The sequence below is a fragment of the Mustela lutreola genome, chromosome 12 (assembly GCF_030435805.1).
Source record: "Mustela lutreola isolate mMusLut2 chromosome 12, mMusLut2.pri, whole genome shotgun sequence".
In the NCBI taxonomy this organism is placed as follows: domain Eukaryota; kingdom Metazoa; phylum Chordata; class Mammalia; order Carnivora; family Mustelidae; genus Mustela; species Mustela lutreola.
Window position 1 is genome coordinate 70,075,370 of NC_081301.1, and position 27,945 is coordinate 70,103,314.

At 41.7% G+C, this 27,945-nt stretch overlaps 1 protein-coding gene across 2 annotated transcripts in view; it reads right to left on the minus strand.

Moving 5' to 3' along the window:
• The window catches only part of HABP4 (hyaluronan binding protein 4), a 42,797-nt gene extending 16,482 nt beyond the window's left edge, over positions 1 to 26,315 (minus strand). Inside the window, exons 1-5 of one of the 2 annotated variants that reach the window (XM_059143438.1) lie at positions 25,791 to 26,315; positions 19,927 to 20,089; positions 12,770 to 12,910; positions 12,479 to 12,547; positions 3,915 to 3,998 (exon numbers count right to left, since the gene is read on the minus strand). In XM_059143438.1, coding sequence (XP_058999421.1) covers positions 3,915 to 3,998; positions 12,479 to 12,547; positions 12,770 to 12,910; positions 19,927 to 20,089; positions 25,791 to 26,175 — 842 coding nt within the window. In that variant the 5' untranslated portion in view covers positions 26,176 to 26,315. The remainder of the gene's footprint in view (positions 1 to 3,914; positions 3,999 to 12,478; positions 12,548 to 12,769; positions 12,911 to 19,926; positions 20,090 to 25,790) is intronic. The other variant, XM_059143439.1, reaches the window with a different exon arrangement.
• Between the last annotated feature and the right edge of the window lie 1,630 nt (positions 26,316 to 27,945).

A 27,945-nucleotide genomic window follows, 5' to 3' on the forward strand; every position in this document is an offset into this window, starting at 1 on the left:
CTCAACCACCCTAGCCAGCCCTTCCTCTGCTCACAGAACCAACATCTTCCCCTTTTTCAGTTCTTCAGAGCAAACTGGTGTACACGGCACTTTTCAACCATTCCTAACACCCACTACAGGTAAGAGCATGGATGTCCGACATCTGGTTTGAACGTTCGCTCTATGATGCTTAGCAGCTCCTTTCACCTCTATGTCTCTCCATGACATCGGCAACAGTGTCTTCTCCTTCACTGAGGGGGCAGCAAAGGGTTAAGGAGTTCAGACATGGAGGCATTCAGAGCAGCTCCTGGCACACAGCAAATGCGCTATAAATGTTAGGTTTATTCTTATAGTCTTGAGGCAAAATACTCCCAAGACGTCGTCACAAACATGCTCAGACAGAACACCATGTGATAACGGACACGTAATACTTCCGTAACGAAAGGAGGAAGGAGGGAAGGAAGAAAAAGGAAGGGCCCAGCACATCTATCAACAAAATGTGTCCAATCTGAGGAAAATACATGTTCTTTGGGGTGTATGTTTGAGCATAAGTAGAGGGTACTTTAATCTATCAGGAAATGCTAAACTGACACGTGTGCTGAATATTCGTTTTGGCTGAGTGCTGACAGCCCAAGTGTGAGCTCAGCTTTCAGATACAGCGGTGATCAGACAGCATCAATGCCATCGGATGTACTTCTCAAATACAAACCTGATTTTGAAAGTTATCAAAAAACTGTTATTATTAGGAATCTTAGTGATAATTTTAAAGTTTGACTGGGCAGTGCAGAAACAAGAACTTGACAGCACAGTAGGCCAGCAGACGGCCATGTGGCTTAGCCACAGCCCAGCCCCAGCAGTTCGATCTAGATACTGCCTGTCCACTGCAGTCAGCAGAGGAGAGAGTGAGAGGGGGGTCTGCCAGCTAGCTCTGCTAGGATCCTGCAGACAGTGAGACTGCCCCCAGATCACTAAGTGGTATTTTGTCTTTCAGAGTAACTGACTGAGTTATTTTGTCTAATATGAAAGCTATAGTACCTCAACCAATTCCATAGATTAGAGTTATTCTATCATTGACTATCATTCTGCCTTACATAGCCCGAATTTGTATAAGTGGTTTTTTGGCTCAAAAAAAGATATATTTTTCCTGAAGGTGTCTAGTCAGCTCACTTGCTCCCCAGTTAACAGTAGATTAACTGTTAATCTACTTCCTTAGTTAGCTGTCTAAATATTTGTATTGCTAATTTATTTCTTTAATTCAATACACTTCTTAATTGTTCCAAATAGTAAGTTAACAGCTTTCATGATCATTATTCATTATGGCACTTTTCTCTTGCAATAAGCAGAATAATAACAGCAGGTATCTGTACAGCATTAACTACATGTCAAGGCCCCCTGTGACACAAACACACACCCAACAAGTCCTTGTAACAAAGCTAAGATGTAGGTAGTGTTACTACTCCCATTTTACACATGAAGATGACTGGCACAGAGAGAATATGTAACTTGCCCAAACTAGTAAGTGGCAGAGCTGGGATGTGAACCCACACAGTGGCCGGGGGTCTGTGCTCTTAACCACTGGACACCTTGCCTCTAGGCAGCTGAATAACAAGAAAGAGTTAAATCAGTGAAGGGTGAAGGGGTTCTGGAGGTGAGACAGGGAAAAAAAACCACAGGACTTGCAAAAGCACTCTGGGTTGTGTGGGGCAGGGGCAGCTGCAGAAGAAAGGTGCTTGAGGACACCACATGGGGCCATGTGCTGAACCCACAGAAGGCGCATGAGCAGCTGCACTTGAGGGTTCTGAGGGGGACAGGCCAAGGAGGACTGTAAAGGTCAGATCAAGGGGCAGGAAAGGAACAGTAAGCCAATGGGGTCTTGCTCCAGGGGTGAGGACATGACAACCAGAATGCTAGTGTGAAATGGCTGGTCGAAGGTGAGAAAGAAGGAAACCCCATCAAGAGCTGTGGTGACAGGTTGGATGACAGGACGGTGAGGAGTGGAGATGAGAGGAGATGAGAAGGTATCTATCACCAGGCAGGGTGACAGACTGCATTCAGGGGAAGGAAGGGGGTCAAGAAAAAAAGTCTCAGAGATGACTCCCAGGTTTCTGATTTGTGCAACTGGATGGATGGCGATAGGCTGTTCCCCAAGATGGAAACACCTAATGAGAACAGAGGTTTCTGGAATTCTCTTGGACACGTGGAACATGAGGAGCATCTGCAATAGTCACGGGGAGGTAAGGTGTCCAGAGTAGGCAGCTAGACACACGCACCAGAAGCCCATGCCGAAGGTGGGAGCCAGAGACAGAGTCTGGAGTCGCACGTAAATGATGACTGAAGCTGCAGGGGTGTGGGGGATCCTATAAAGGACACTAAAGAGAGGCCCTGTGGCAGAGCCCTGAAGAACTCGGCATTTTATTTTATTTTTTTAAAGATTTTATTTATTTATCAGAGAGAGAGAGATGGAGAGAGCGAGCACAGGCAGACAGAGCAGCAGGCAGAGGCAGAGGGAGAAGCAGGCTTCCTGCTGAGCAAGGAGCCCGATGTGGGACTCGATCCCAGGACGCTGGGGTCATGACCTGAGCCGAAGGCAGCTGCTTAACCAACTGAGCCACCCACGCGTCCCAGAACTCGGCATTTTAAAAGACAGAAAGACAAGGATGAGTCTGTAAAGGAGGAGCTAAGAGGCAGAAGGAAAACCAGAAGAGTACAGCGATCACAGAAACCAGGGAACGCAAGCTTAAGAAGAAATCAATGAAGCCAAATGCTCTGACAGGTCAAGAAAGACACCGATGGAAATATCTGTTAGGTGAGGAAACATGTGGTGACAGTTTCCAAAGGGCCATGGGGACAGAGCCAGACCTGGAGTGAAGTGAGAAGAGAGGAAATGAAGAAAGAGTACATACAACCCTGAGAAAGGTAGCTGAATGAGAATGTGGGGCAAGAGTAGAGATGTAAAATAGGAGATGCTGAGCACGTTTAAACTGTTGGTGAAGACCAAAGTGGGAGGAGGGAGCTGATAGGGTGAGGTTTCTCCACAGGAACAGGATTCTGAGCCTGACCAAGTGGCAGGAGAAATGGTGCCTTTATCTTACCGTGAGGGAAGGAGGCTCGGAGTCATGCCGAGGCAGGCCAGTTTGTACCTTTCAGAGTGGAAGGATGATGAAGTTCCCATCTGATGGCTCCCAATTTCTGTGTGACACAGCAGGCAAAGTTGTATCCAGAAAACGAAAGAGAAGGTGTGGGTATGGAAAGGAGAGGGGGAGGGGGAAATAGGGGCGATGTCAAGGTTTCGAGGAGACACAAAGAATGGAACTGATCATTGTAGATGGTGGGAGAAAGAGTGAGCCCGAGAAGAGAGGACTGCTGGGCAGTGTTGAGGGCTCGTTTCAGAATGCAGGGGATTGAGAATTTTTAGGGGTTCCTGCTGGCTCTGCTCTGTAAGCTGCAGTGCTCAGCCTGAGTGTTCAGGGAGAGAGAAGGCAAACAGCTAGTGGTCACCCCGGAGGCAGGTTTTGCTAGCAAGGCATAACAAAAGATCCAAGGCCAAGAGGGTTTAAGGACTAGGCAAGGATGCTAGAGGTGGTTCAGGGACCTAAGCTCCATGAAGACAAGAGGGAGGATGGACTCAGAGAATAAAGGGACAAAAGATGAGGGTCCTGATAAGAGGAAGACTAATTACAGTACAAGCTGCTGATGAATAAGTGTTTGTGGGCACTGACTGGAATACCTAAATTTAACTCATTAGTTATCATTAATAATCAGCCATTAGATTATTTGAATTATTAATGAGTTCCATTATTCATTAATACATCAAGGTCAACTTTCTGTGATATAATAAAAGGTGAGCTTCCTGCTCTGTGAAGGACTCCTAGAAATCGAAATCATTAAGAAAAAGACCAACAACAACCCATGGGGAAAATAAACAAAATACCCACTTGGCTGGAGATTCCTCCTCCAGGGGGCCCGGGGACTCTTCCGCTGCTGTGGTCTCTTCCATCGGTGCAGTCTGCTCCACCTCACTGAAAAGCAGTGAGAATCGTTCTGGTCACACAAATATGTTTACATCACTGCTCTTACATATTCAAGACAGAAAAAATACATTTCAATATCCCTTTTTCTTAAGTAAATACCATTCAAAGAATTATACACACACATAGGTAATCCACATCAAAATCAAGAGAAAATTGCTAATCCACTGAAATTACTTGAAAAGTGTGGAAAGTACTTTTAGAAATAAAAGTTTCTATGAATGGCCTAAAATTAAATACAGATTATAAGTGACCACAACAATTATTTAAAAACCCCTAACGTCCTAGGAAATTCCAAGTATTAGCAGAGGTCATAAAATTTCTCAACCTGTGCTTCCAGAATGTGTTCAAATTTAAGCGACCATCCACAATACAGTCTGCCAAATACATAGGATGTTATATATGGACCTCATGGTAATCACAAACCAAAAACCTGTAATAGATACAGAAAAAATAAAGAGAAAAGAATCCAAACATAATATTAAGAAAGTCATTAGATCACAAGGGAAGAAAGTAAGAAAGAAAGGGAAAGAGAAGAAATTTTAAAAACAAGCAGGAAATGATTAACAAAGTGGCAGTAATGCATATCTATCAATAATTACTTTAAATGTAAATGGACTAAATGCTCTAGTGAAAGATATAAGGTGGTGACTAAGTGGATGAAAAAGCAAGACCCATCTATATTCTGCCTATAAGAGACTCACTCAGACCTAAAGACAAACGTAGGCTGAAAATGAAGAGATGGAAAAAACATTTACCATGCAAATAGAAGAAGAAGAAGAAAAAAAAAAAAGCTGGGCTATCAATATTTATATCAGACAAAATTGACTTTAAAACAAAACTCTAACAAGAGACAAAAGAGTATTACATAATGATAAAGAGATCAATCCAAGAAGACAGTGTAACTACTATGAATATCTATGCGCCGAACACAGGAGCACCTAAACATATAAAGTAAATGTTAACAGACATAAAGGGAGAAACTGACAGTGATACAGTAATAGTACAAGACTTTAACACCCCACTTACATTGATGGATAGATCATCCAGACAGAAAATTAATCAGTGGCTTTGAAAGACACATTAGGTCAGATGGACTTAACAGATACAGAACAAACCATCTCCAAGTAACAGAATATACCTTCTTTTCAAGTGCATATGAAACATTCTCCAGGATAAATCACACGTTAGACCACAAAATAGGTCTCAATGAACTTAAAAGACTGAAATCATATCAAGCATCTTTTTCTGGTCACAACAATATAAAACCAGAAATACCTCAACATAATAAAGGCCATATATGAAAAACTCACATCTAATATCCTACTCAATGGTGAAAAACTGGAAATATTTCCTCTAAGATCAGGAACAAAACAAGGATGTCCACTCCTACCCCTTCTATTCAACATAGTTCTTAAAGTCCTAGCCACAACAATCAGACAAGAAAAAAATAAAAGGCATAGAGATACGTAAGACATAAAACTGACACTATTTGTAGGCGACATGATATTATATATAGAAAACCCTAATTTACTCACCAAAAACCATTAGAACTAATAAATGATTTCAGTAAAGTTACAGGAATCTGTTGCATTCCTATATAGTAATAATGAATCAGCACAAACATAACAAAAATAATCCCATTTACAATGGCATTAAAAGGAATAAAATGCTTATGAATAAACTGAACCAAGGAGATGAAAGACCTGTACTGTGAAAACTATAAGACACTGATAAAAGTAACTGAAGACAATACAAATAAATGAAAAGATACCTTGTTCATGGATTGAAAGAATTAAAATTGTTAAAATGTCCACACTGGGGCACCGGGGTGGCTCAGTGGGTTAAAGCCTCTGCCTTTAGCTCGAGTCATGATCTCGGGATCCTGGGATCGAGCCCCACATCGGGCTCTCTGCTCGGCGGGGAGCCTGCTTCCTCCTCTCTCTCTGCCTGCCTCTCTGCCTATTTGTGATCTCTGTCAAATAAATAAATAAAACCTTTAAAAAAAATAAAAAAATAAAATGTCCACACTACTCAAAGCAATCTACAGATTCAATGCAATCCCTATCAAAATGGCAATGGTATTTTTCACAGAACTAAAACAAACAATCCTAAACGTGTATAGAACCACAAAAGACCCCAGGTAGCCAAAGCACTCTTGAGAGAAGAACAAATCTGAAGATACCACAATCCCAGATTCCAAACTATGCTACAAAGCTGTAATAACAAAACAGTACAGTACTGACACAATAATAAAGATATAGATCAATGCAACAGAAGGAGCCCAGAACTAAACCTATGCTTACAAAGGAGGCAAGAACATAAATGGGGAAAAGACAGCCTCTTCTACAAGTGGTGTTGGGAAACTGGACAGCTACATGCAGAAGGCTGAGATTGGACCACTTCCTTACATCATACACAAAAATAAAATCAAAATGGATTAAAGACCTAAATGTAGAAACTGAAACCATAAAATTCTGAAAGAAAGAAAGAAAGAAACCAACCATAGGCAGTACACTCCTGGACATCTGTTCAGCAATATTTTTCTGTATCTGTCTCCTCAGCCAAGGGAAACAAAAGCAAAAATAGACTATTGGGACTACATAAAACTTAATAAAAATCTTTGCACAATGAAAGAAACCATCAAGAAAATAAAAAGGCAACCTACTAAATGGGAGATCTTTGAAAAGGGGTCAATATCCAAAATATATAAAGAACTCACACAACTCAACACCAAAAAAACCTAACAGTACAATTTAAAAACAGGCAGAGGAGTTGACAGGACATTTCTCCAAAGACATACAGACAGCCACAGACACATGAAAAGATGCTCAACATCACTCAACATCAGGGAAATGCAAAAGTCAAAGCCACAATGAGCTATTATCTCACACCAATGAGAACAGCTAGTTTTAAACAGACAAGAAATGACAAGTGTTGCTGAGGGTGTGGAGAAAAGGGAATCCTTGTGCATTGCTGGCGGGAATGTGAATTGGTGTAGCCACTACGGCAAACACATAGTGTATGGAGTGTGGAGGTTATTCAAACAATTAAAATAGAGTTACCATATGATCCAGCAATGCCACTTTGGGTATTTACCACTCCACAAAGAAAAGATCAATTTTATTTATTTATTTATTAAGATCATTTATTTGAGAGAGTGAGCATGTGCGCAAGCAGGGAGAGGGGCAGAGGGAGAGAAAGAATCCCAAGCAGACTCCCCACCAAGTGTACAGCATGACGCAGGGCTCAATCCCACAACCTGAGTCAAAATCACGAGTCGGACGCTTAACCAACTGAGCCACTCAGGTGCCCCAAAAGATGAATTTTTTTATTTTTAATTTTTTTCTTAATTTTATTTATTTATTTGAGAGAGAGAACAAGATCACAGCAGGGTGAGGGGCAAAGGGAGAAGCAGACTGCCCACCAAACAGAGTTTGATCTGGGACTCTGGGATCATGACCTCAATCAAAGGCAGACGCTTAACCGGATGAGCCACCCAGGTGCCCCAAAAGATAAATTTTAAAAGATACACACACCCTTATGTTTACTGCCACATTATTTACAATAGTCAAGACATGGAAGAAATCTAAGTGCCCACTGATAGATGAATGGATAAAGAAGATGTCCTATATAAGTACAGTGGGATATTACTTAGCCATAAAAAAGAATAAAATCTTGCCATTTGTGACAAGATGGATGGACCTGAAGGTATTATGCTAAGTGAAGTAAGTGAGACAGAGAAAGACAAATTCCATATGATTTCACTCATGTGTAATCTAAAAAAACAAAACAAATGAAGAAAAAGAGACTCATAAATACAGAGAACAAATGGGCTGTTGCAGTAGGGGTATGGGGTGGTGAAGGATGGGTGAAATAGGTGAAGGGGATTAAGAGACATAAACTCCAGCTATAATAAATTAAGTCATTAATTTGGTTTAATTTATTAAGAAAAGTATGGCATGGAGAATATAGATAATAATATTGTAATACTTTTTATGGTGGTGACAGATGGTAACTACACTTAATATGGTAAGCATTTTATCATAATGTCTTCATCATAACATAATCCCTATGTCATGCACCTCAAACTAATAGAATACTGTATGTCAACTCTAATTCAATAAAAAATTTTTTAAAAATTCTCAACCTACAAGTGTCAAATGACTCACAATACACAAGAATATACTATACCAAACTTAGAAAATGATGGAAACATTCCACAATAATGAGTGTGCAGAATACAAACACACTGGTAGTAACTGTGCCAAAAAAAATAAGGCTCTGAAACATCAATTTATATATCATCACATCAAAATACAATCTACAGATTAGAAAGTATAGCACAATGAGACACAACTTGAATTCTAATACACATGATCTTAATTTTTCCTTTTTATGTTAACATTAATTCTATATGATTATTACTTAAAAAAACAAAACAAAACACCCCCAGCAAAAGAAATTTCATGTTCAGGGAAATGCTAAAAATAGTCAATATAAGTATATCCATTAGAAATATTTCATACTAAAAAAAAGAAAGAAAGAAATATTTCATACTCTACAGATGCCAGTACTTTTTCATCTCCCATTAAGGAAAAAGTAACACAACATAAGCTATTTTTAAAAAAGCAAAAATGGGGCGCCTGGGTGGCTCAGTGGGTTAAAGCCTCTGCCTTCAGCTCAGGTCATGATCTCAGGGTCCTGGGATCAAAGCACTCATTAGGCTCTCTGCTCAGCGGGGAGCCTGCTTCCTCCTCCCTCTCTCTCTGCCTCATTCTCTGCCTACTTGTGATCTCTGTCAAATAAAATGTCTTTAAAAAAAAAAAATTAAAAAAAAAAAGCAAAGACAAATTGAACTGTAATAACAGAACTGACTTTTTACATTTAACTTTTTTTTTTTTTTAAGATTTTATTTATTTATTTGATAGAGACCACAAGTAGGCAGAGAGGCAGGTAGAGAAAGGAGAGCAGGCTCCCTGCCAAGCAGAGAGCCTGATGTGGGGCTCGATCCCAGGACCCTGGGATCATGACGTGAGCTGAAGGCAGAGGCTTTAACCCACTGAGCCACCCAGGTGCCCCTACATTTAACTTTTTCTTATTCATCATCCAAAGCTATTGTACTAAACTTAAAAAATGAATTTTTAGATACTGAATTTGAATACTTAATTTTTTTGAAGTTTCTTCATTTTTATTTTTTTGTAATCTCCACATGCAGCATGGGGCTCAAACTCACGACCCTGGGATCAGGAGTTGCATGTTCTTCTGACTAAGCCAGGCAGGCACTCCAAATAATTAACTTTTACTTTTAAAAAAGGTCATAAATCAAATGCACTCTGAGTTTGGAAGGACCCGGTTCCTGCTCTGCCTGATGGAGGCCCCTTCACAGAGGCTGCCTCCGCACATCAGTTGGACCTGGGCAGGGTCACAGGAGCTTCTCGCACCCAGAGCCCCAAAATCTAGCAGTAGCAGCACAAATTACTCCAACTTTCTGTTTATGCCCTTGACAACATAATAAATCAAGGGGATAAAACCATGGGTTTATTGGTAACTCATAGCTTTCAACAATTAAAAATCATAAAAGGGCTATGTAAATACCAGCATTTCCTAAACTTGAGCAGCTGATTTTAAAAAAGGAGAGAAATCACAGATCTTCCTCCTGTGTTGACCTAAATTATTTAAATAAACAAAAAACTAATGTGCTGGGCGCCTGGGTGGCTCAGTGGGTTAAGCCGCTGCCTTCGGCTCGGGTCATGATCTCAGAGTCCTGGGATCGAGTCCCGCATCGGGCTCTCTGCTCAGCGGAGAGCCTGCTTCCCTCTCTCTCTCTGTCTGCCTCTCCATCTACTTGTGATTTCTCTCTGTCAAATAAATAAATAAAAATCTTTAAAAAAAAAAAAAAAAAAAAAAAAAAAAACTAATGTGCTTACACCTCTTAGAGAACCATGTGACCAAAACTGCAGAACCATGGGGTTTCAAAATTAGCAACAATTTACGTTGATAGATTCTGTTATTTTGTTGAAAGTAGATAATCAGTGTTGGATTTATAGGGCCCTCCAGGGTCCATGTGTATATTTTGACTTCAGTTATATGAACGCAGAAAATGCCTGTTTGCACAAGTACATTCCACAAAGTGATTAAACACCTCAAGGCTTTGTTATCTAGTGCAAATTCAGACTTCACACTTACCAAATCTATGACAGTGAACAGATTTTAATCGAATGTTGATTATTACATAAGACCATCTTGCTCTTTGAAATAAAAGTTGGAAGGCACCATTACAGAAAACCCCTTGTGTGGGTGTGTTTAAATTGATAACAAGAAAGTATCTGGTATCTGATGTGGTATTTTTAAAATTACCACAAATGGAGAAAATTCTAGTTTCAGCACAGGCACCCACTGTCACACTGTTGAAGAAAACCAGTAACAGTGGAAATGGCTCCTTGTACCATTTTGAAAACATTTTATCCATAAATTTAGTTAGCACTGCCAATGCCTTCAAGGAGGAATACTAACTACAGCAACTTTTTAAATTTTTTTAAGATTTATTTACTCATTTTAGAGAGGCAGAAGAGAATCGGAGGGGAGAACCTCAAGCAGACTGCCCACTGAGCACAGGGCCTGACTCAGGACTCGATCTCAACCTTGAGATCATGACCTGAGCCAAAATTACAAGTCAGACACTCAACCGACCGAGACACCCAAGTGCCCTCAAACTTCCAATGCACCGCAGTGTTCGGCTTTGCCAGCATGAACAGCCTTACTATGCTTGGCTCTCCTCTTCTCCTTTCTCATTAATCACAAGTAGCATATAACTCCACTGTACTACACTGGTTTTCATGATCAAAATCAATCTCTCCATTTATTAAATGAGAAGTTCAAGTCTATTCTCTGAAAATCTTTAAATGACAAGTTATTGCCACCTCAGAGCTTTGGCTGAATAACTCACAAACCAATCCAAAATGCCCTGTGATTTGGGTCCTTTTAGCACCAGGACCTGCCAGCCCACCAGCAGCACACATGGCACCTGGCTACATCTTGTGTTATAAGACCAGTGCTGACTGCCTCTGGAACATGATCACTTGAAGCTAAAATTATTTTAAGTTTCAGTGTTTGCATGGAAACAGAATGGTAGTATTGATTTATTTATTGAAGAGAAGGGAAGATAATCTGACTGACTGAGAGTATGAGCGGGGGAGGAAGATAATCTGACTGACTGAGAGTATGAGCGGGGGAGGAAGATAATCTGACTGACTGAGAGTACGAGCGGGGGAGTATGACCGACGGAGGATAGAAGCCACAAGCAGACCCTCTGCTGAGGGGGAGCCCGACACAGGACTTGATCCCAGGACTCTAAGATCGTGACCTGAGCTGAAACCAAGAGCCAGATGCTTAACCAACTGAGCCACCCAGGTGCCCCTGGAGTGATGGTTATTAACTAAGGTGGTAAAGCAGATGACTCAGGGGTATTACTTTTTTTTTATTTATGTTAGAGAGACTGAGAGAGAGCACAAGTAGGCAGAGCAGCAAGCAGAGGGAGAGGGAGAAGCAGGCTCTCTGCTGAGCAGGGAGCCCAATGCAGGACTCAATCCCAGGACCCTGGGATCATGACCTGAGCCAAAGGCAGCCGCTTAACCAACTTATCCATGTAAGCACCCTTCAGAGGTATTACTTTTTAAAATAGATATTATCAAAGTAAAATAAACAAAATTAAAAGATTCATAATCAAGATCCTATGAAACCCTATACCGAGAGAAACATTCAACAAGTATCTTTTTCCTCTCAAGGACAACATAGATATGCAACAGCAACACATGTAATATTACATTTAGTATAGTTTTGTACATTTGTCTTTAAGGACAACCGTTTCAGAAAAATCTGTCTATGAAAAAAGCTTATATTCTTCAGAAGAAGAAAAGTGGAAGTCTGGATTCTCTCAAGCCTTCAAACATGTGGAAAGCCTGCCCCACAACATGTGCTGGGGGACCCATTCCTTATCTTGCACTGCCCGGCAGTTCTTGCTGCCTAGGCTCTGCAGACACAGAAATGACAGGAACAGCAGAACCAAGAATCTCTTCTAAGTAGCAAAACTAGCACATATCTGAGACACTATGAAGCCTCAGAAAAATGTAAGATTTGAACCTTTGGTGAAACTTGTTACTGAGTTTCAAACTGCAAATGATTTCATGAAATCAAGATGCAGTGCATACGAGAACTTGGAGAGGTCACAAAGTATAGAATATCCAGGAATTCAAAAGCGTTCCTAGGTCTATGCAAATGTAGTGCCATGTCTTGGGGTATCATGATTTAAAAAGTCATCTCACTAAATAAAAGCCTAAAATGCTTACCTAATGGCACACAAGTATAAAGACACTGAAAGCACAACAGAGATTATTTTTCCTGAGGAAAGTAAAGATCCAGAGATTTCCACCTAATTGTAGGTTCACAGAAGGTACACATTTGCACCATACCTGGTATCTTTACCTGATCCCCAGGTTCGAACTCCACATCCACCCATGCTGTCTTCAGTTCTGATTGTTCTAGAGAAAGAAAGAATATTCCTTTAAACTAGAAGGTGGTCTCCAGTCAATCTCCAAATCAGAAAAGCTGTCCCAGGATCAGCTCCCTCAGGAATAAGAGCACACTATATAAAATCAACTAAATATTAACACAAAACAAACAGATTCATGTCATGTATTATCAAGAACATGAAGCGAAAAGAGCAGTTACAGAGAACTGGAGTTTTCTCATTCCCCGCATACCTCTCAAAATCTCGTTTCCCTCTCTGGTCAAAACCGTCGAAAGCTCTGTTCCCAGGGCCACCTCTGCCTCGGCTTCGCATGGCCCCTCTTGGGCCTCCCCGGCCTCTCGGTGGTCTGTCTCGATCAAATCTGTCAAGGGGTCTAGAAAGAGAAAGGTAGAATCAAAAGTGGTGAATTGGATGAAAGGGCTAAGAAGACTCTTTTCAGAAAAATAATTCTAGAAGGACATAATGGCTGTAATGTACTGGAAAGAATGGTGGCTTGAATAATAAAGCAATAGTTAACTTTTACTGAACACTACTACCTGAAGCACTGTTCTGAGCCCTTCATGTACAGTCATTAATTCTCTAAAACAGAACTACAGCAGACAACTATTGTCCACAGATAAGGAAACAAGAGGCATAAAGGAGGTAGGTAACCTGCCCCATATAGCAGCTAGGTGAGGGAGCCAGAAGAGAGAAGCAGGTCCTGAGCAGGTCTCATTGTGGAAGGCCATCCCTTTCTCTGGATCTGGTTTCCTCATTTATAAAATGAGGATAAACTCTAAGATTCATTCTAGCTCTAACAATCAATACTTGTGTTAAATTTGGAATGTTCTGTGTAACAGAAATAATTTAACTTCAAATTACGCCCCCCTCCCAAATCTCCATCTCCCAAACAAAACCAGTGAGTAAATGACCCTTGGGGCTAAAAACATTAACCTGCAACAACCTCGGTTCACCCCCACCACCCTACACAAACTTCCAAGGACAGCTGAAGTTCTTTGTTGTTAAAGTGAACAGCAACTTTTGGCTTTATGTCATCTGACCCCTATTCATCATTTGACACCGCTGACTGTTAATTTTCCTCTGACCTCGCTGGCTTCTCTTTCCCTGCTTGTCCTTAAAAAATTATTTTTGTAATAGGTCATACTGAAAGAGGGTACAAAATTCACAAGCTATTCCCCTTGCTCCTCAGCTACCCAATCCCACTTCTTACAGGCAGGTGCATCCAGAGTCACATAAAGGGACCAGTTCTATTACCTCACCCCTTTCATTTCACTAGGCTTGGTGCTCCACACGCAGCTGCCTGCCTCGTTCTTCTGGATAACTGATTGTCCTTACATGTACCTGTATTTCTGACTTCCTATTTCTGGCACACATTGTCCTCATCTTCATGCTATTGCTATGTGATATTCACACATGTGACCCTGAGTCTCTCACTGAAGTCTCTGATTCCAGGCCACAAAACCAGTTACTTCCTGGACATACCCTCTGTCCATGCCCGGGCCCTGCAGATATGGGACCAACACTGACCCCTTGCTCCTCCTGTGGTCCCTAACTCATAGCATGAAAATACCAAAGCCAAGAACCAGCTGTCTTCTACACTCTCCCCTTCTTCCCCTGCCACACCTGCTGGCGCCAAGGCCTGACCGCCCACCCACTGCTCCTAACACCCATTCTTGGCCACTTCTCTCTAGTCACTGTCATTGTTTATGAGAACCAAAGCTACAGCAGGAAGGACTATATCATTTTCATCATTACAACCTTACTTGAATAAGATAACTTATATATTTTTTAATTTGTAGAGGCCTTAAAAAACATTTAAAATGACCAATTACTTACTGAACTCTAGCGGCATCAGTGGCTCAAGCACTGAAACTAGAGGTATAGTCCAGTCTACTGCTGTGGCTGAAATATTACATTAAAAAGCTACTATCTGATAGTGGGCAAAAAGATACAAAAGGATTAAAAAATGCAGAATCATTAATCATTAACTTTATGCAAGTCTCTTATAAGACACAGCATCCTAAATAAATTCCCCAGGATAGCTTTTTTTGTATTACTTTTTTTTTTTTTTTTTTAAGATTTATATATTTTAGGGGCGCCTGGGTGGCTCAGTGGGTTAAAGCCTCTGCCTTCGGCTCAGGTCATGATCCCAGGATCCTGGGACTGAGCCCCACACTGGGCTCTCTGCTCAGCGGGGAGCCTGCTTCCTCCTCTCTCTCTCTGCCTGCCTCTCTGCCTCCTTGTGATTTCTATCTGTCAAATAAATAAATAAATATTTAAAAAAAAAAGATTTATATATTTTAGATAAAAGAAGAAGAAAGAATACATGCATGCAGCATGGAAGGGGAGAGGGAGAGACTCTCATGCAGACTCCTCACTGAATGTGGAACCCACGCAGAGCTTGATCCCACCACCCTGAGCCGAAATCAAGAGTCAGCTGCTTAACTGACTGAACCACCCAGGCGCCCCAAAACAAAATTTTGAAATAGAGACTATCATAAAATCAATAGCATGTTATGATAAATATGTGGAGCAGAGTTCTAAGACAATGACAAAACCAAAGTACCAATAATAATAATAATAATGGAGTTGGACAGGGCCATAAAAGAAAAAAAATTCTACTTAAATACTGAGAAGAAATGAAACACCAAAACATACATGGAAAATAATGCCAAGAGTCAAAATCAGGTCTAAATTTACATGAAATCTAGATCAGAAACCAACAAAATACCAAGCCATTTAAAATATAATAGTGATTGAAACAGATCCTAAAATAGCATTGTGAGTTCTGGTTTATTTTAATCCCTTGAACCATTTTTTTCTTACTCCACAGATTACCCACACCTCCACCCCCAATTAAATATATTCTCAATTGCTTCTTTATGATCCCTTGATTATAAAATATATCCTCTTTGTGCTCGTGTTGGCAGCACATATACTAAAAGTTGGAACAATAAAACATATCCTTTTTTTTTTTTTAACAGGCTAGTGAGCATTGAGAAATCCTGTACATTAGTTAGGAAGCCTTACTTGTGATGTACTCACAAGCCAAAGTAAGGAAAATAATATTTCAGCCGAGTACCCTGCCTTATATCCCTGACATCCACTCTCGACAACAGTCTTTATAAGACATGAGTACCTGTTTTAGGTAAAGGGAATGAAGTTCATGGAGGAGAAAGTGGGGGCAGTTAATGTTTACTGGGAACAGAGAGTCATTCTGAGAAGATAAAATTGTTCTGGAGAAGGACAGTGGTGACAGTTGCACAACAGTGTGAATGTACTTAATGCCACTGCATGGTCACACATTTATAAGTGCTTAAAATGGTAGATTTTATGCTATGTATGTTTTACTCCAATTCTTTAAGATGCTTCTTTATGAGGAGAAACAAACAAACAAACAAACATCTGAGTAAGTGCTATCTTTTAGAACCCGGACTTTGAATGACCTGCAGTAAACTTCAGGAAGAGCCAAAGAAATAGTCAAAATGTATCCAGACAGAGGTGGACTAATTTCTTAATAGCCTGTGTTCAAGGAGTTCACTTAAGTTTATTATCTGGAACTTAAAGAAAAATTTCTACTGCATTAAAAACAATAGTGGCCCTCCCAGACCATATGCAAGTGACCTGGCTGATCTCTGCACCTGAGCCACAGGGACAGCTATGGTCAGCACCACTTAGGACATTGCTTCTCTATGAAAATGTGTGCTCTGCTTAGAGGAGCAAAAATCCACTTAAGCCGGCTAGGATCAGAGTACCCATCACTGCAACTCAGGTTTGTTTCCTCATTCGTAAACATGGAGAGATAATGAATTAGATAAAGTCTGTTAATATTATCAAGATTCTAGGGGTGCCTGGGTAGCTCAGTCGGTTAAGCTTCTTTATTTCAGCTCAAGTAATGATCTCAGTGTTGTGAGATCGAGCCCTGCGTCTGACTCTGCAGTGGTGTGGAGCCTGCTTAAGATCCTCTTTCTCCTTCTCCCTCTGCCCTTATCCTCTGTGCATGCATGCTCTCTTAGAAAAAAAAAATTTTTTTCAGGATTCTATAATTCTGCCCAATAACCATGTATAGGTATCACAGAAAATGTAAGGTGATAGGATTTTTCACTATCAAATAAGCAAAGATGAAAGTTCAATTTATTATATTCAAACCTGGAGAAAGAGCTATGAGAAATGCTCTTAGAGACTGCTAGTGATAGAGTAAATGGACAGGTTACCTGGATGGGGATTGGTCACTATGCATCAAAAGATCCCCACCTTTACCCCAATTTGTTTTCACACTACATGTACCCATCCAAACTTGCTCTAAAGCACAAACTGGGCTCTAGGATACACAACATCCAGTTGAGGACCACTGCTTTATGGTTCTCACTTCTAGAACTCCCATCTAGGAAAGGACCAATCCTAAGGGAATGATTACATTGTACCACATCCAAACAACACATCATAATAGAACCACGAAAAATGTTTACCAAACATTGTTAGGAACATGGAAAACACTTCTGTCATGTCAAGTGGAACTGAAAGAATATAAAGGACTCGGTACATATGTATTATCATCTTAATATTTAAGTATACCCATGTATAAGAAAAAAAGGAAAAATTTAGGCCTGTGTTAAGAGTAATCATCTTAGATGGTAAGATAAGTAGTTTTAATTTCTTTATAATTGCATGCATTTTCTAAATTTTCAAATTTGCTTATGGATCTTTATTAATAGGAGAATACTTTTTAAGAAATTAAGGAAAATATCTTTTCTAATAGTACATAACTTAGCAGAAATAATTTCAAATTTCCTTGAAGGTAAAAATTACCTACATATACCTAATGTAATACACTGAGGACAGAAGACATCACTTCTGTGGTATTCCTGCCAAAGTACATAATATCATTTCATAGAGAAACACCAGACTAATTCAAATTCTGGGCAGTTCTACAAAATAACTGACCCATACTCTTCCAAAATGTCAAAGTCATAAAAGATAAAGGAAGACTAAGGAGCCATTCTATATTAAAGACGACTAAGGGCAATGCACATTCTGGGACTGCATCATGAACCAGACATTTTTTCTCTTTTGCTGAAAGGGCATTATTAGGACAACTGGTGAAATCTGAGTACTCTGTAGATTACATGATTTAGAGGATTAGATAACAGAATTGTAGATGTTAATGAGTTTGATAACTGCAGCATGTTCTTAGAAAATACATTTAAAGTGTTTAGGCATAAAAAGATAATTTTGTACCTCACTCTTAACTGTCAAAGAACAAAGGTTGTGTGTGTTTGTCTGTAAAGGAAGGGAAGGAGGGGGGTTATGATAAAGCAAATGTTAACATTTGAGGAATCTGGGTGGGGGTATATAGAAATCCTTTAAGTCTTGCAACTTTCTGTAAATCTGAAATTATTTTTTTTTAAAGATTTTATTTATTTATTTGACAGAGATCACAAGTAGGCAGAGAGGCGGGGGGGAGGGGTGAGGAAGGGGAGAAGCAGGCTCCCCGCTGAGCAGAGAGCCCGATGTGGGGCTCGATCCCAGGACCCTGAGATCATGACCTGAGCTGAAGGCAGAGACTTTAACCTACTGAGCCACCCAGGTGCCCAAATCTGAATTTTTTTTTTTTTTAAGATTTTACTCACTTTATTTAACAGAGAGAGAGATCACAAGCAGGCAGAGAGGCAGGCAGAGAGAGAGAGAGAGGAGGAAGCAGGCTCCCTGCTGAGCAGAGAGCCCAATGTGGGGCTCGATCCCAGGACCCTGAGATCATGACCTGAGCCGAAGGCAGAGGCTTTAACCCACTGAGCCACCCAGGCGCCCCTGAAATTATTTTTAAAGAAAAAAGAAAAATTCCTCCATGATCCCATATCCCACCCTACCCCTACCCTTACATACATGTATGATTTCACTTAATAGGCACCGTTTTGTGTTAACTTATACTCATCCTTTTTAAAGACTCATAGTTTTGCCACTTAAAAAAGCTGGAAACATGAGTTTGTGTTTCTGAGCTATAATTTTCTTATTTCCACGGAATAAATCCCTTAAGTGAGGGGAAAAAAAAGTACACATATGCTTCCCCAAATAAGTAGCTATGATCCAGAAGGCTTTTTGTAGGCAAGCACACTATGGCCATTACACAGCAAAATTGAAGTAATCACCAAAAATAGCAATTAAGCCTTTCTCTTCCCTCACCCTCCAACATGGTGGCAGATACACCATCTTGATGTTCTGAATATGTAACTTCTAGGGAACAGATGTGTGTAAGTCACCACCTACTTCAGCCCTCCCAGACTGAGCTACTCCGTTGGACTTCTGCAATGGGGTGGTGAGGGGGGAGGCGATTAATGAACATGGTTTTACAAAGCCAATCTCTGGTTAAAACTTGTAGCCACGGGATGCCTGGGTGACTCAGTTGGTTGGACGACTGCCTTCGGCTCAGGTCATGATCCCGGAGTCCTGGGATCGAGTCCCGCATCGGGCTCCCAGCTCCACGGGGAGTCTGCTTCTCTCTCTGACCTTCTCCTCGCTCATGTTCTCTCTCACTGTCTCTCTCTCAAATAAATAAATAAAATCTTAAAAAAAAAAAAAAAAGATTATTTATTAAAAAAAACTTGTAGCCAGGATCCCAAATGGAATTAGTAGTCAAGAAGTTGAAAGACTTTGGGAATAATGGCTCCCTTGACATTAAACTATTGACAGCTAATAGTGTCAACATACACTGTTCTGGTCAACATATACTGTTCTGGTCTCCCTTAGCCTCTTTTACCTATTTTCCTTTAATTTTGATTCACAAGTTGTTTGTTTAATCTAAACTCAGTGTTGTGTGAATTATTAAACAAAAAGTTTAGGCAGCAAGCAGTACCAAGCAGAAGACACTGAGAATGGCTCTCTGTGTACATGTAGGCACAGGTGCAAAGCTGCCCCATCACTCAGGAGTGGTGTCCAGCCGCACCTGCCTGAGACCACCTTCAGGTTCAGAGCACTTTCTAGAGGAAGGTACGGGAGCCAGAAAACACTGCATCAGTTTTCCTTAAAACGTCATCCTGATAGCCAATTGACCTAACCATGGGGCCAGGAACTCGTTTAAACCTGTTAGTAGTCTAAATTAGTAATGTTAAATCAAAACCATAATTATATCCCTAGCCTAAACTGCAAAAGAAAATTCAACCAGTTTAACAGACTCCTGTGTAGTTTTTTACAGGAGTACTTTATGTAGTTACTAATAAATAATTCATTTTTCACCATACAATCATTTCCCTCATGCATCACCTAAAGTAACTGCCAACTTCCATTGGCAAAATACTCCCAGGACTGGCACCAAGAAAAGGCGGCAAAGGCTAGCAGTTCTCCTAAAACCCTCTGGCTGCCCCCATTCTCCTGGTCGAGGTCTACCATACGTACTTTTCATCTGTAAACTTCTCAGGTGTAAAGTCCGCCTGTCTCTCGGTTTCATAGGGTCGATACTCTCTGTAGGATCTTCGCTCTGCTCGGTCAAGTGTCACCTCTGTCCCCCGGCTGTCATTCCATCCCTGTTGCTCCCCTCTTCTGGGAGCTCGCTTCTGGCCTGCCAGGGACAAATCAGAAGGGAGAGCTAGGACACCAGGTCCACAACAGCACATTTACAGGGAGTTTTAAATTCCACTTTTCTGGAAGTCAAAGTCATAGGAAAATCTGGGAATTTCAGAAACACTCAGAGAAGAAAAAAGTTGTGGATACTGTCAGAGTCAACTACAGCTGACCCCTGAGCAACCCAGATTTGAAATGTGTGGGCCCACACATGCATGGATTTTTTTTTTTTAAGATTTTATTTATTTATTTGACAGAGAGAAATCACAAGTAGATGGAGAGGCAGGCAGAGAGAGAGAGGAAAGCAGGCTCCCTGCTGAGCAGAGAGCCCGATGTGGGACTCAATCCCAGGACCCTGAGATCATGACCTGAGCCGAAGGCAGAGGCTTAACCCACTGAGCCACCCAGGCGCCCCTGGATTTTTTTTTTTTAAGATACAGTACAGTAGTGTCAATATATTGTCTTCTCTAGCTTATCTGCTGTAAGAATACAATATGTAACACATACACAAAATACACGCTAATTGACTATTACTGGTAAGGCTTCCAGTCAACCGTAGGCTATTAGCAGTTCAGGTTTTGGAAAGTCAAAAATTTTATGTGGATTTTCAACTGAACAGCTGGTTGGTGCTCCTAGTCCCCACCCCATTGCTCAAGGGTCAACTGTACTTGTGAATAAAACTTTTAAGACACTTATGTTCTCCTCCTCTTCTGTCCTAGGAAATATAAACTATACCAACTAACCTATAATTATCTGACAAAGTATGACAGCTCTAGATATACACGTTTGCCAAATTAACTACTTTTGACAAAAGCAACTTTATTAAAACATGGTAGATAAGCTCCACAGAGAAAGCTCCATAGGATAAACACTGTATTTCAGATTGTACTTTAGTTAAACTGTGGTTTATCAGTGGCTACTAAGGTTTTCATTTTCAAATAGTCATACTGCTATTATCTTCACCTGAAAACAGATTTTCCTGCTCTCCTGCTTTTTGGGGGGGTTTTATGCATTTATGATCTTACAATATAAGGCCAAACTGCTATTTGCCAACTCATACAAGGATCAGTTGGCACTCAAAGGGACATTCTCTGCATCATTTGCAGAGAAGCTGCATTTAGCCAGGGCCATGAAAGGCTTCAGACTCTCCCTCTCTCTCACTTTACTTCTCTCTAGTTTTGTTGCTTTAAAAATTCTTAGATTCTATGTCTGAAGGCAGCTAATACTTGGTAAATATACTGTGAAGAACTTTGTCACTTCTTAATCCATCTCCCAAAAAATGTATTTATTTTTCTTTATATACATTTAAGAGGTCTCCATCTCAAACAAGATGTACTATTTTTATTATAGTAGCTTCGATTTTCCTTGGTATAACTTGCCCTTCACATTAGTTGTATAGCTATAAAAATATTAAATGTATTTGAGTTAATGGGTATTTTTTAAACTCCTAGATTCCTCTTACTTAGCTAACACATGACTCTTAAGGAATATACATTTATACATATTGTTTTCCTACTGAATATTTCCTATCTGAACTTTTAATTGGGCACATGTAAATGTTAACATAGATCCAATACCTTAGTGATCACATTTTAAGATTTTTATTTATTTATTTATTTGACAGAGAGAAATCACAAGTAGATGGAGAGGCAGGCAGAGAGAGAGAGAGGGAAGCAGGCTCTCCACTGAGCAGAGAGCCCAATGTGGGACTCGATCCCAGGACTCTGAGATCATGACCTGAGCCGAAGGCAGCGGCTTAACCCACTGAGCCACCCAGGCGCCCAGTGATCACATTTTAAAGCAAAAATCAAGTCTGTAACACCACTAGCATAAAATTGTGCCATTTATTACTTGTTAGTTAGCCTAAACTATTTTTTTTCAAATGTGAAAAGTTAAATAACAAATCTAAGTTCAATCTTAAGTTAATGTCCCATAACTAGAGATGCTTAAATCCGATTTGCATCCTTTAATTGTGACGTCAGTCACAATCTGAGCTTATGACATGTTTGGGACATGGGAAAGATGCTGTCATAAATAGTTCGTTATGCTTCTCCTGCAGAAACAAAACAGAGACTAATACTTGTCCCAGGAGTATGCAATGCCAAATCTGAGGGCATGCATATTACTAATAGAGATCAAATTTGAAACGTTAGATAGAAAATGTTATTATGAAAGTTAATTATCTAGCAAGTTGAAAACTACAATAGATTCTAACATAACAGCAATCAGCTAATATGTCAACAGCAACAATACTTTTCAATACTTTTCCCTCAATGTAAAAAGTTATTTTATTTTATTTTATTTAAAGATTTTATTTATTTATTTGACAGGCAGAGATTACAAATAGGCAGAGAGGCAGGCAGAGAGAGAGAGGAGGAAGCAGGCTCCCCACTGAGAGAGCACGACATGGGGCTCGATCCCAGGACCCTGGGATCATGACCTGAGCCGAAGGCAGAGGCTTTAACCCACTGAACCACCCACGTGCCACTAAAAAGTTATTTTAATGCAGCTTCAAATTTCCTATTTATAACCTATTTTTAAAAATCTTAGTATTTCTACTCAACTACATAATTATTTAGGAGCTTATAACACCTTTTTGCTTCCTCAAGATTATTTAAAATTGTATCACTTAAATTTGGAATTCACCATTCAAAATGTAAAATGACATTTACTTCATCCTATTTATTAAAACTTCTTCCAAGGTTTTGGTGTACAAATTAAAAACCATTAAATATAACTGTATACTTATTAGAATAATTATAAATACACTGCAAACACTTCATTCCCTCTCCAAAACCCAAACAAAGATAAAAGGGGAACAGTTTTTTCCCCACAATTTAGTGCTAAGAGATCAAGACAGCAACTGAACCTAGTTTGTGTCTGTGCTGGGTTAGCAGCTCTGAGCAGATAATGCGAACACTGAATTTCTCTAGCCCTTTCCAATAAAAGGCTGGCACATGCTGTCTGATCACTGATCTAAACCCAAGCCCATACAAAGATTTCCTACAAAATAAAGTTGAGCTTCGACTCAAAGACAATAGTTCTAAAAGGTTAGGAAAAGCAAAGCTGATATAGCCTCTCTGGATTTCAAGAATGAATTTATCAAACAAGGCTCACCCAAGGGTCAATATATGTTGTTACAAGGTGAAGGGCATTAAAAACCTGTTTCTATGGGAAAATCTTACAGTTTACATATCCACATCCAAAAATGTTTCCAATATATGTCAAACATGTTTTGGCTTTGATTCCTGTCCACAATGAGCATTCACTTATAATATTCTAACTAAATTAAAAATTTTGAATGTTAGAAATGAGGACTACAAAATCTTGAGAGTAGCCCTGCACAAATTCAGTAGAGTAACTACATGAATGGAAATTAATGAGCTGTTTACTCCTGAAAAAACATGTCTGAGAAAGAACTGACAAATGACAAAATTTCCATTCTAACTACAAAATTAACTAAAGATCTTTAATATAGATCTCAAAGGCCAGATCATCTGGATCATGAACTATTGACAGAAAAAAAATTATAAACCCATTAGATCACAATGCAAAGTGAAAGCAGGTCGCAACTCAGTTTATATGTCATTTAAATTTAGGGGGAAAAAAAAGAAATAGCTCTATATAAATACAAGGTGTTAACAAGTAAAAAAAATAGGAGATTTTTACATCATACACTCAGAATTGTCCAAAATTCTTATACTAAAAAGTCATTTTTAATATTAAAAAGGTTAGGGGCGCCCGGGTGGCTCAGTTGGTTAAGCGGCTGCCTTCAGCTGAGGTTGTGATTCCGGGGTCCTGGGATCGAGCCCCGCATCGGGCTCTCAGCAGAGATACTGCTTCTCTCTCTCCCCCTCTCCCTGCCACTCTGCTTACTTGTGCTCTCTCTCTAGCTGTCAAATAAACAAATAAAATATTTAAAAAAGAAAAATATTAAAAAGGTTAAAAAGCAATATAGTAACAGCACTGAATGTAGTTTCATACCAAAGGATAAAATACATTATTTTCATTTGTTAAAAAGTAAAGGGAGAAGAAAACCTTAGCCTCCCGCAGTTCTTTCATTACTATATTTATCTAAATAGATTTATGAGAAAAAGGAAAACACAACACAAAATGTTGTTGTATCTCATCTCAATTCACCATTTAAACAGGCTTGTAAACCTACTGGCCTACCAGCATGGGGTTTTCAGAAATCCAGTAGCATTTAAAATAATTTTCAACATCTTTATTATAGTGACTTTTCTCAATCTCCAGTGATATGTCAGACTGAAGTTTTCACAGCTAAAGGTAAACATTACCCAGCTGCAGGAGTCAAAGACCCAACACTTGATCCAGGAGTTGTAATCTCAGGGATGGGAAGTACAGTTGTAACCAAGCAATAACAGGCCAGTAAAGCCCAGTTGAATACATTGCCAAACACTGTCTGGAGTGATGGAACGACACATCTTAATCTTTAAACACTCCTTTTAAGCAAACCTTAGGAACATGGCCTTATTTTAGGAAAACATTAAACACAGATGGAGTCCTGCAGACTATGAACTGATGCAGTTCAGGTGATAAGAGACTCTTAAGTTCCTCCCTGACTAGATGATGACAGTGGTATCTGGCTAAACAGGGTGTGGGGAACTTTGAATATTCTTGTTGAAAAGGTTGAAGGTTAAAAACGCTTTTCTTTTTTTTTTTTTTTTTTAAAGATTTTATTTATTTATTTGAGAGAGAGACAGTGAGAGAGAGCATGAGGGAGGAGAAGGTCAGAGGGAGAAGCAGACTCCCCATGGAGCTGGGAGCCTGATGCGGGACCCGATCCCGAGACTCCAGGATCATGACCTGAGCCGAAGGCAGTCGTCCAACCAACTGAGCCACCCAGGCGTCCCTAAAAACGCTTTTCTTAAAGCAGTCCGAGTTAATGACAAGTTACACATCCCAGCGACACTACATGCTGTATTGAGAAATGATGCGGGCTGGCTGCAGGAAGCCACCATAAGGGGATGGGATGTACGGTGATGGGGTGAAAGTACGGAGCCTGCAAAGAGCCGGGGACCCCGCGTCCGCCCCCACCGCATTCTGCTCGCGGCCCTGACGTCACAGCCCGCCCCCGCGGTCACCCAGGCAGGCCTTCGCTCCATCACAGAAGCCCGAGCCCCGAGCCCCGAGCCCCCGCGATTCTTCACACACCCTGGGCTCTAGCCACCACCCCCTGCGGCCGGGCGCGCCCTCCTTCCTCACCCTCTTTAAGAGGGGTTCTTTTTCCTTCTCCCCAGCGCGCTTCTCTTTTTTTCTCCGGACCCGAACCTTGCTGGAGGATGGAGCCGGTCCCTGCTAGCTCTAGATTTGAGCTCGGCGGGGTAGCGACCCCAGTTATCCACGCCACACACACCCCCCGGCAGGTTCCCTCAACTTTGCCCAACTTGTAAAGGCTCAGTTCCAGGATGCTGAGACCCTTACTCCACGACCGCACTCCCCCTCAACCCCACAAGGGGCCGGGAAAGGCCAAAAGGGAAGTGACCCCCCCCCCGTCCTCTTTCCTACCTTCCCCTGCCACAAGGACCCTTAACTTAACCCACGTCTTCCCAGAGGCCCCTTCCGTTTCTGGATCAGGACCCCCTGACCCCAGTCTCGCAGTGGGGGGTCGAGAAGTGGCGGAGGAGGGGTGACCTCCGTGACCCCATTCTCCTTCCCCTCCTGCCCACCTCGCCTACCCGGGGGTGCCCAGGTGCCGGGCGGGGCGCGCGTACCGGGTGGCAGCGGGCCGCTCCCAGGGCTGTCCTGCTGCTGCGCGCCGGGGGCTGGGAGGCTCTTGCGCTCCTTCTGGGACTCCCTTCGGCCGCCGCCCGCGCCAGGTCTGTGGCCCGAGGCCCCGGCCGGACTCCTGCCGCCGCGGTTCCCGGCCGCCGCCGCCTCATCGCGCCTCTTGCGCTGCAGCTGCTGCTGGCGCCGGTGCTCAGCCTCGCGCAGGATGTCGAACGGGTCCGACTCGTCGTCCAGCAGCTGGTGGAAGCGGTTGGCCACGACGCAGCCGAAAGTCTCCTGCATCGCGGCGCTTGCGGCGGCCGCGGCCACGGGGCTCCCCAGAGCGCCCTTCATGCCCCGCGGCCACTGCGGGCCCGCCGCTGGCAGCCCACGCGAGCGAGTCTCAGCAAAGCCGGCGGCGAGGACCCATCCTGCCCGCCGCTGCCGCCCTCCCTGCCCTGCCCGGTCTCGTCCCTCGCGGCGCCCGCCCCCGCGCCGCCGCCGCCGCCTCTGCCCGCCCAGGCGCCACCTGACAGCCAATAAGCGCATGCGGACACGCCCTCTTTCCTAGCCGGCATCCCTGGAAAGCCAATCAACGGCGGGCTGCTGTCACGTCACGCGACCTCTATGCCCCTCCCCCCGACTCAGCAGAGAGGGGCGGGGCCCCAGGGGCGGAGCTACTGGGAGTAGCAAAAAGACTTTTAGTCCCCGCAGCTCGGCTGGGCGGGTGGGTCACGGCCATTATTTGTATTCTTTCTGGGAGTGGGTCTGTATTCATTATGGGCCACTCTTCTTTGAAGTTTATATATTCATCTAGCCATTCAACCATGTGTTGAATACTTATGTGCCAGACACTATGTCGTAAGAGAGATTAGCTCCGTGTTTTCGTGGATCTCTGTCTGTAGACAGAAAAGTGCCCTAAACGAAAGGCACAGACTTTTCGACGCGCCCGAGGCTAAGGGACCTGACCTAATTAGGAGTCCTAGAAAGACTTTTCCTCGGAAGTGAAGGTTTAACGGAGATACGAAGGATGAAGGGTAATAGGGGCAGGAGCCACCGCGAGTACGGATGTTGAGGAAAAAGAAGAGGGTAGGATGACTCCTCTATTTCTGCCTTCTACAGCTGGAATGGTGGTGCATTCGAAACAAATAGAGCACAGGAAGAGACCTTTTTGATGAGAGTCATGAATTCGGTTTTGGACATGTTGAGGTATTGTTTCATTTGTTTGTTTTGTTTTCAAACTCTGAGAGAGGACTCTGAACTGGACAGTCCTTCAGGAAGTTCTTCCTGGCACCTGGCTGCTTATCCCTCAGCCCTTCCTTTTCCTCTATTTTCCCAGAACCTGTATTTTGTTAGTGCATCAGGTGGCCATGTGGCCCAGGGGAAGCTGGGCGCCCTTCCAGCCTCCAACTTGATTAATCTTAAATCCTGCGCTGTAATTCCATTCTCCTGCCAGTGATTAGTATGGGAAAAGGCTCTTGGTGCAAATCTTCTCTGAGGGGAAGTATTCTGGAGGATTCCTGGGAACATTTTTCTTATATCTAAAAACGGATTGAGAAGGGATCTGCCATTTCCCACCTCTGTCCTTTGCTCCTTGTTATGTGAAGAGGACATAACACCTAGAGTCCCTTGTTGTGAAGATGAGAATGGCAGAGCAGAAGGATGGAGAAAACCTAATTCCTTGGTTATCCCACTGGAATAACTGGGAAACTCCCTGCCTCAGACTTTTTATGTAAGATGATAAACAACATTATTGTTTAATCTACTTGTGGTTGTATTTGTCTATTGATTTAAAAGCATCTCATATTTTCTATGTCAGTTGAGTCAAAGCATTTTGCTCAAGTGTGTAATCACCAGCTTTTGTTTTCCTTTAATAGCAAGTGGAAAAGGAACTTTTAACCCTGACTGCTGCGAGGAATGTATTTCACTCAATTCAATTTTTTGTCATTCCCAAGGAGGACAGGGATGATGCCCGTCATTCACTGCATTCTTAGTCATTGCAATTTATATTCCCAGTGCTTAGCATTGTAGGTAGTTGTACAGTAGGTCCTCAGTAAGTGTTGAATGACTGAAAATTTTAAGGTATTTGGTCATCTTTTTGGAGTCAGCAGAGGTTTATGATCA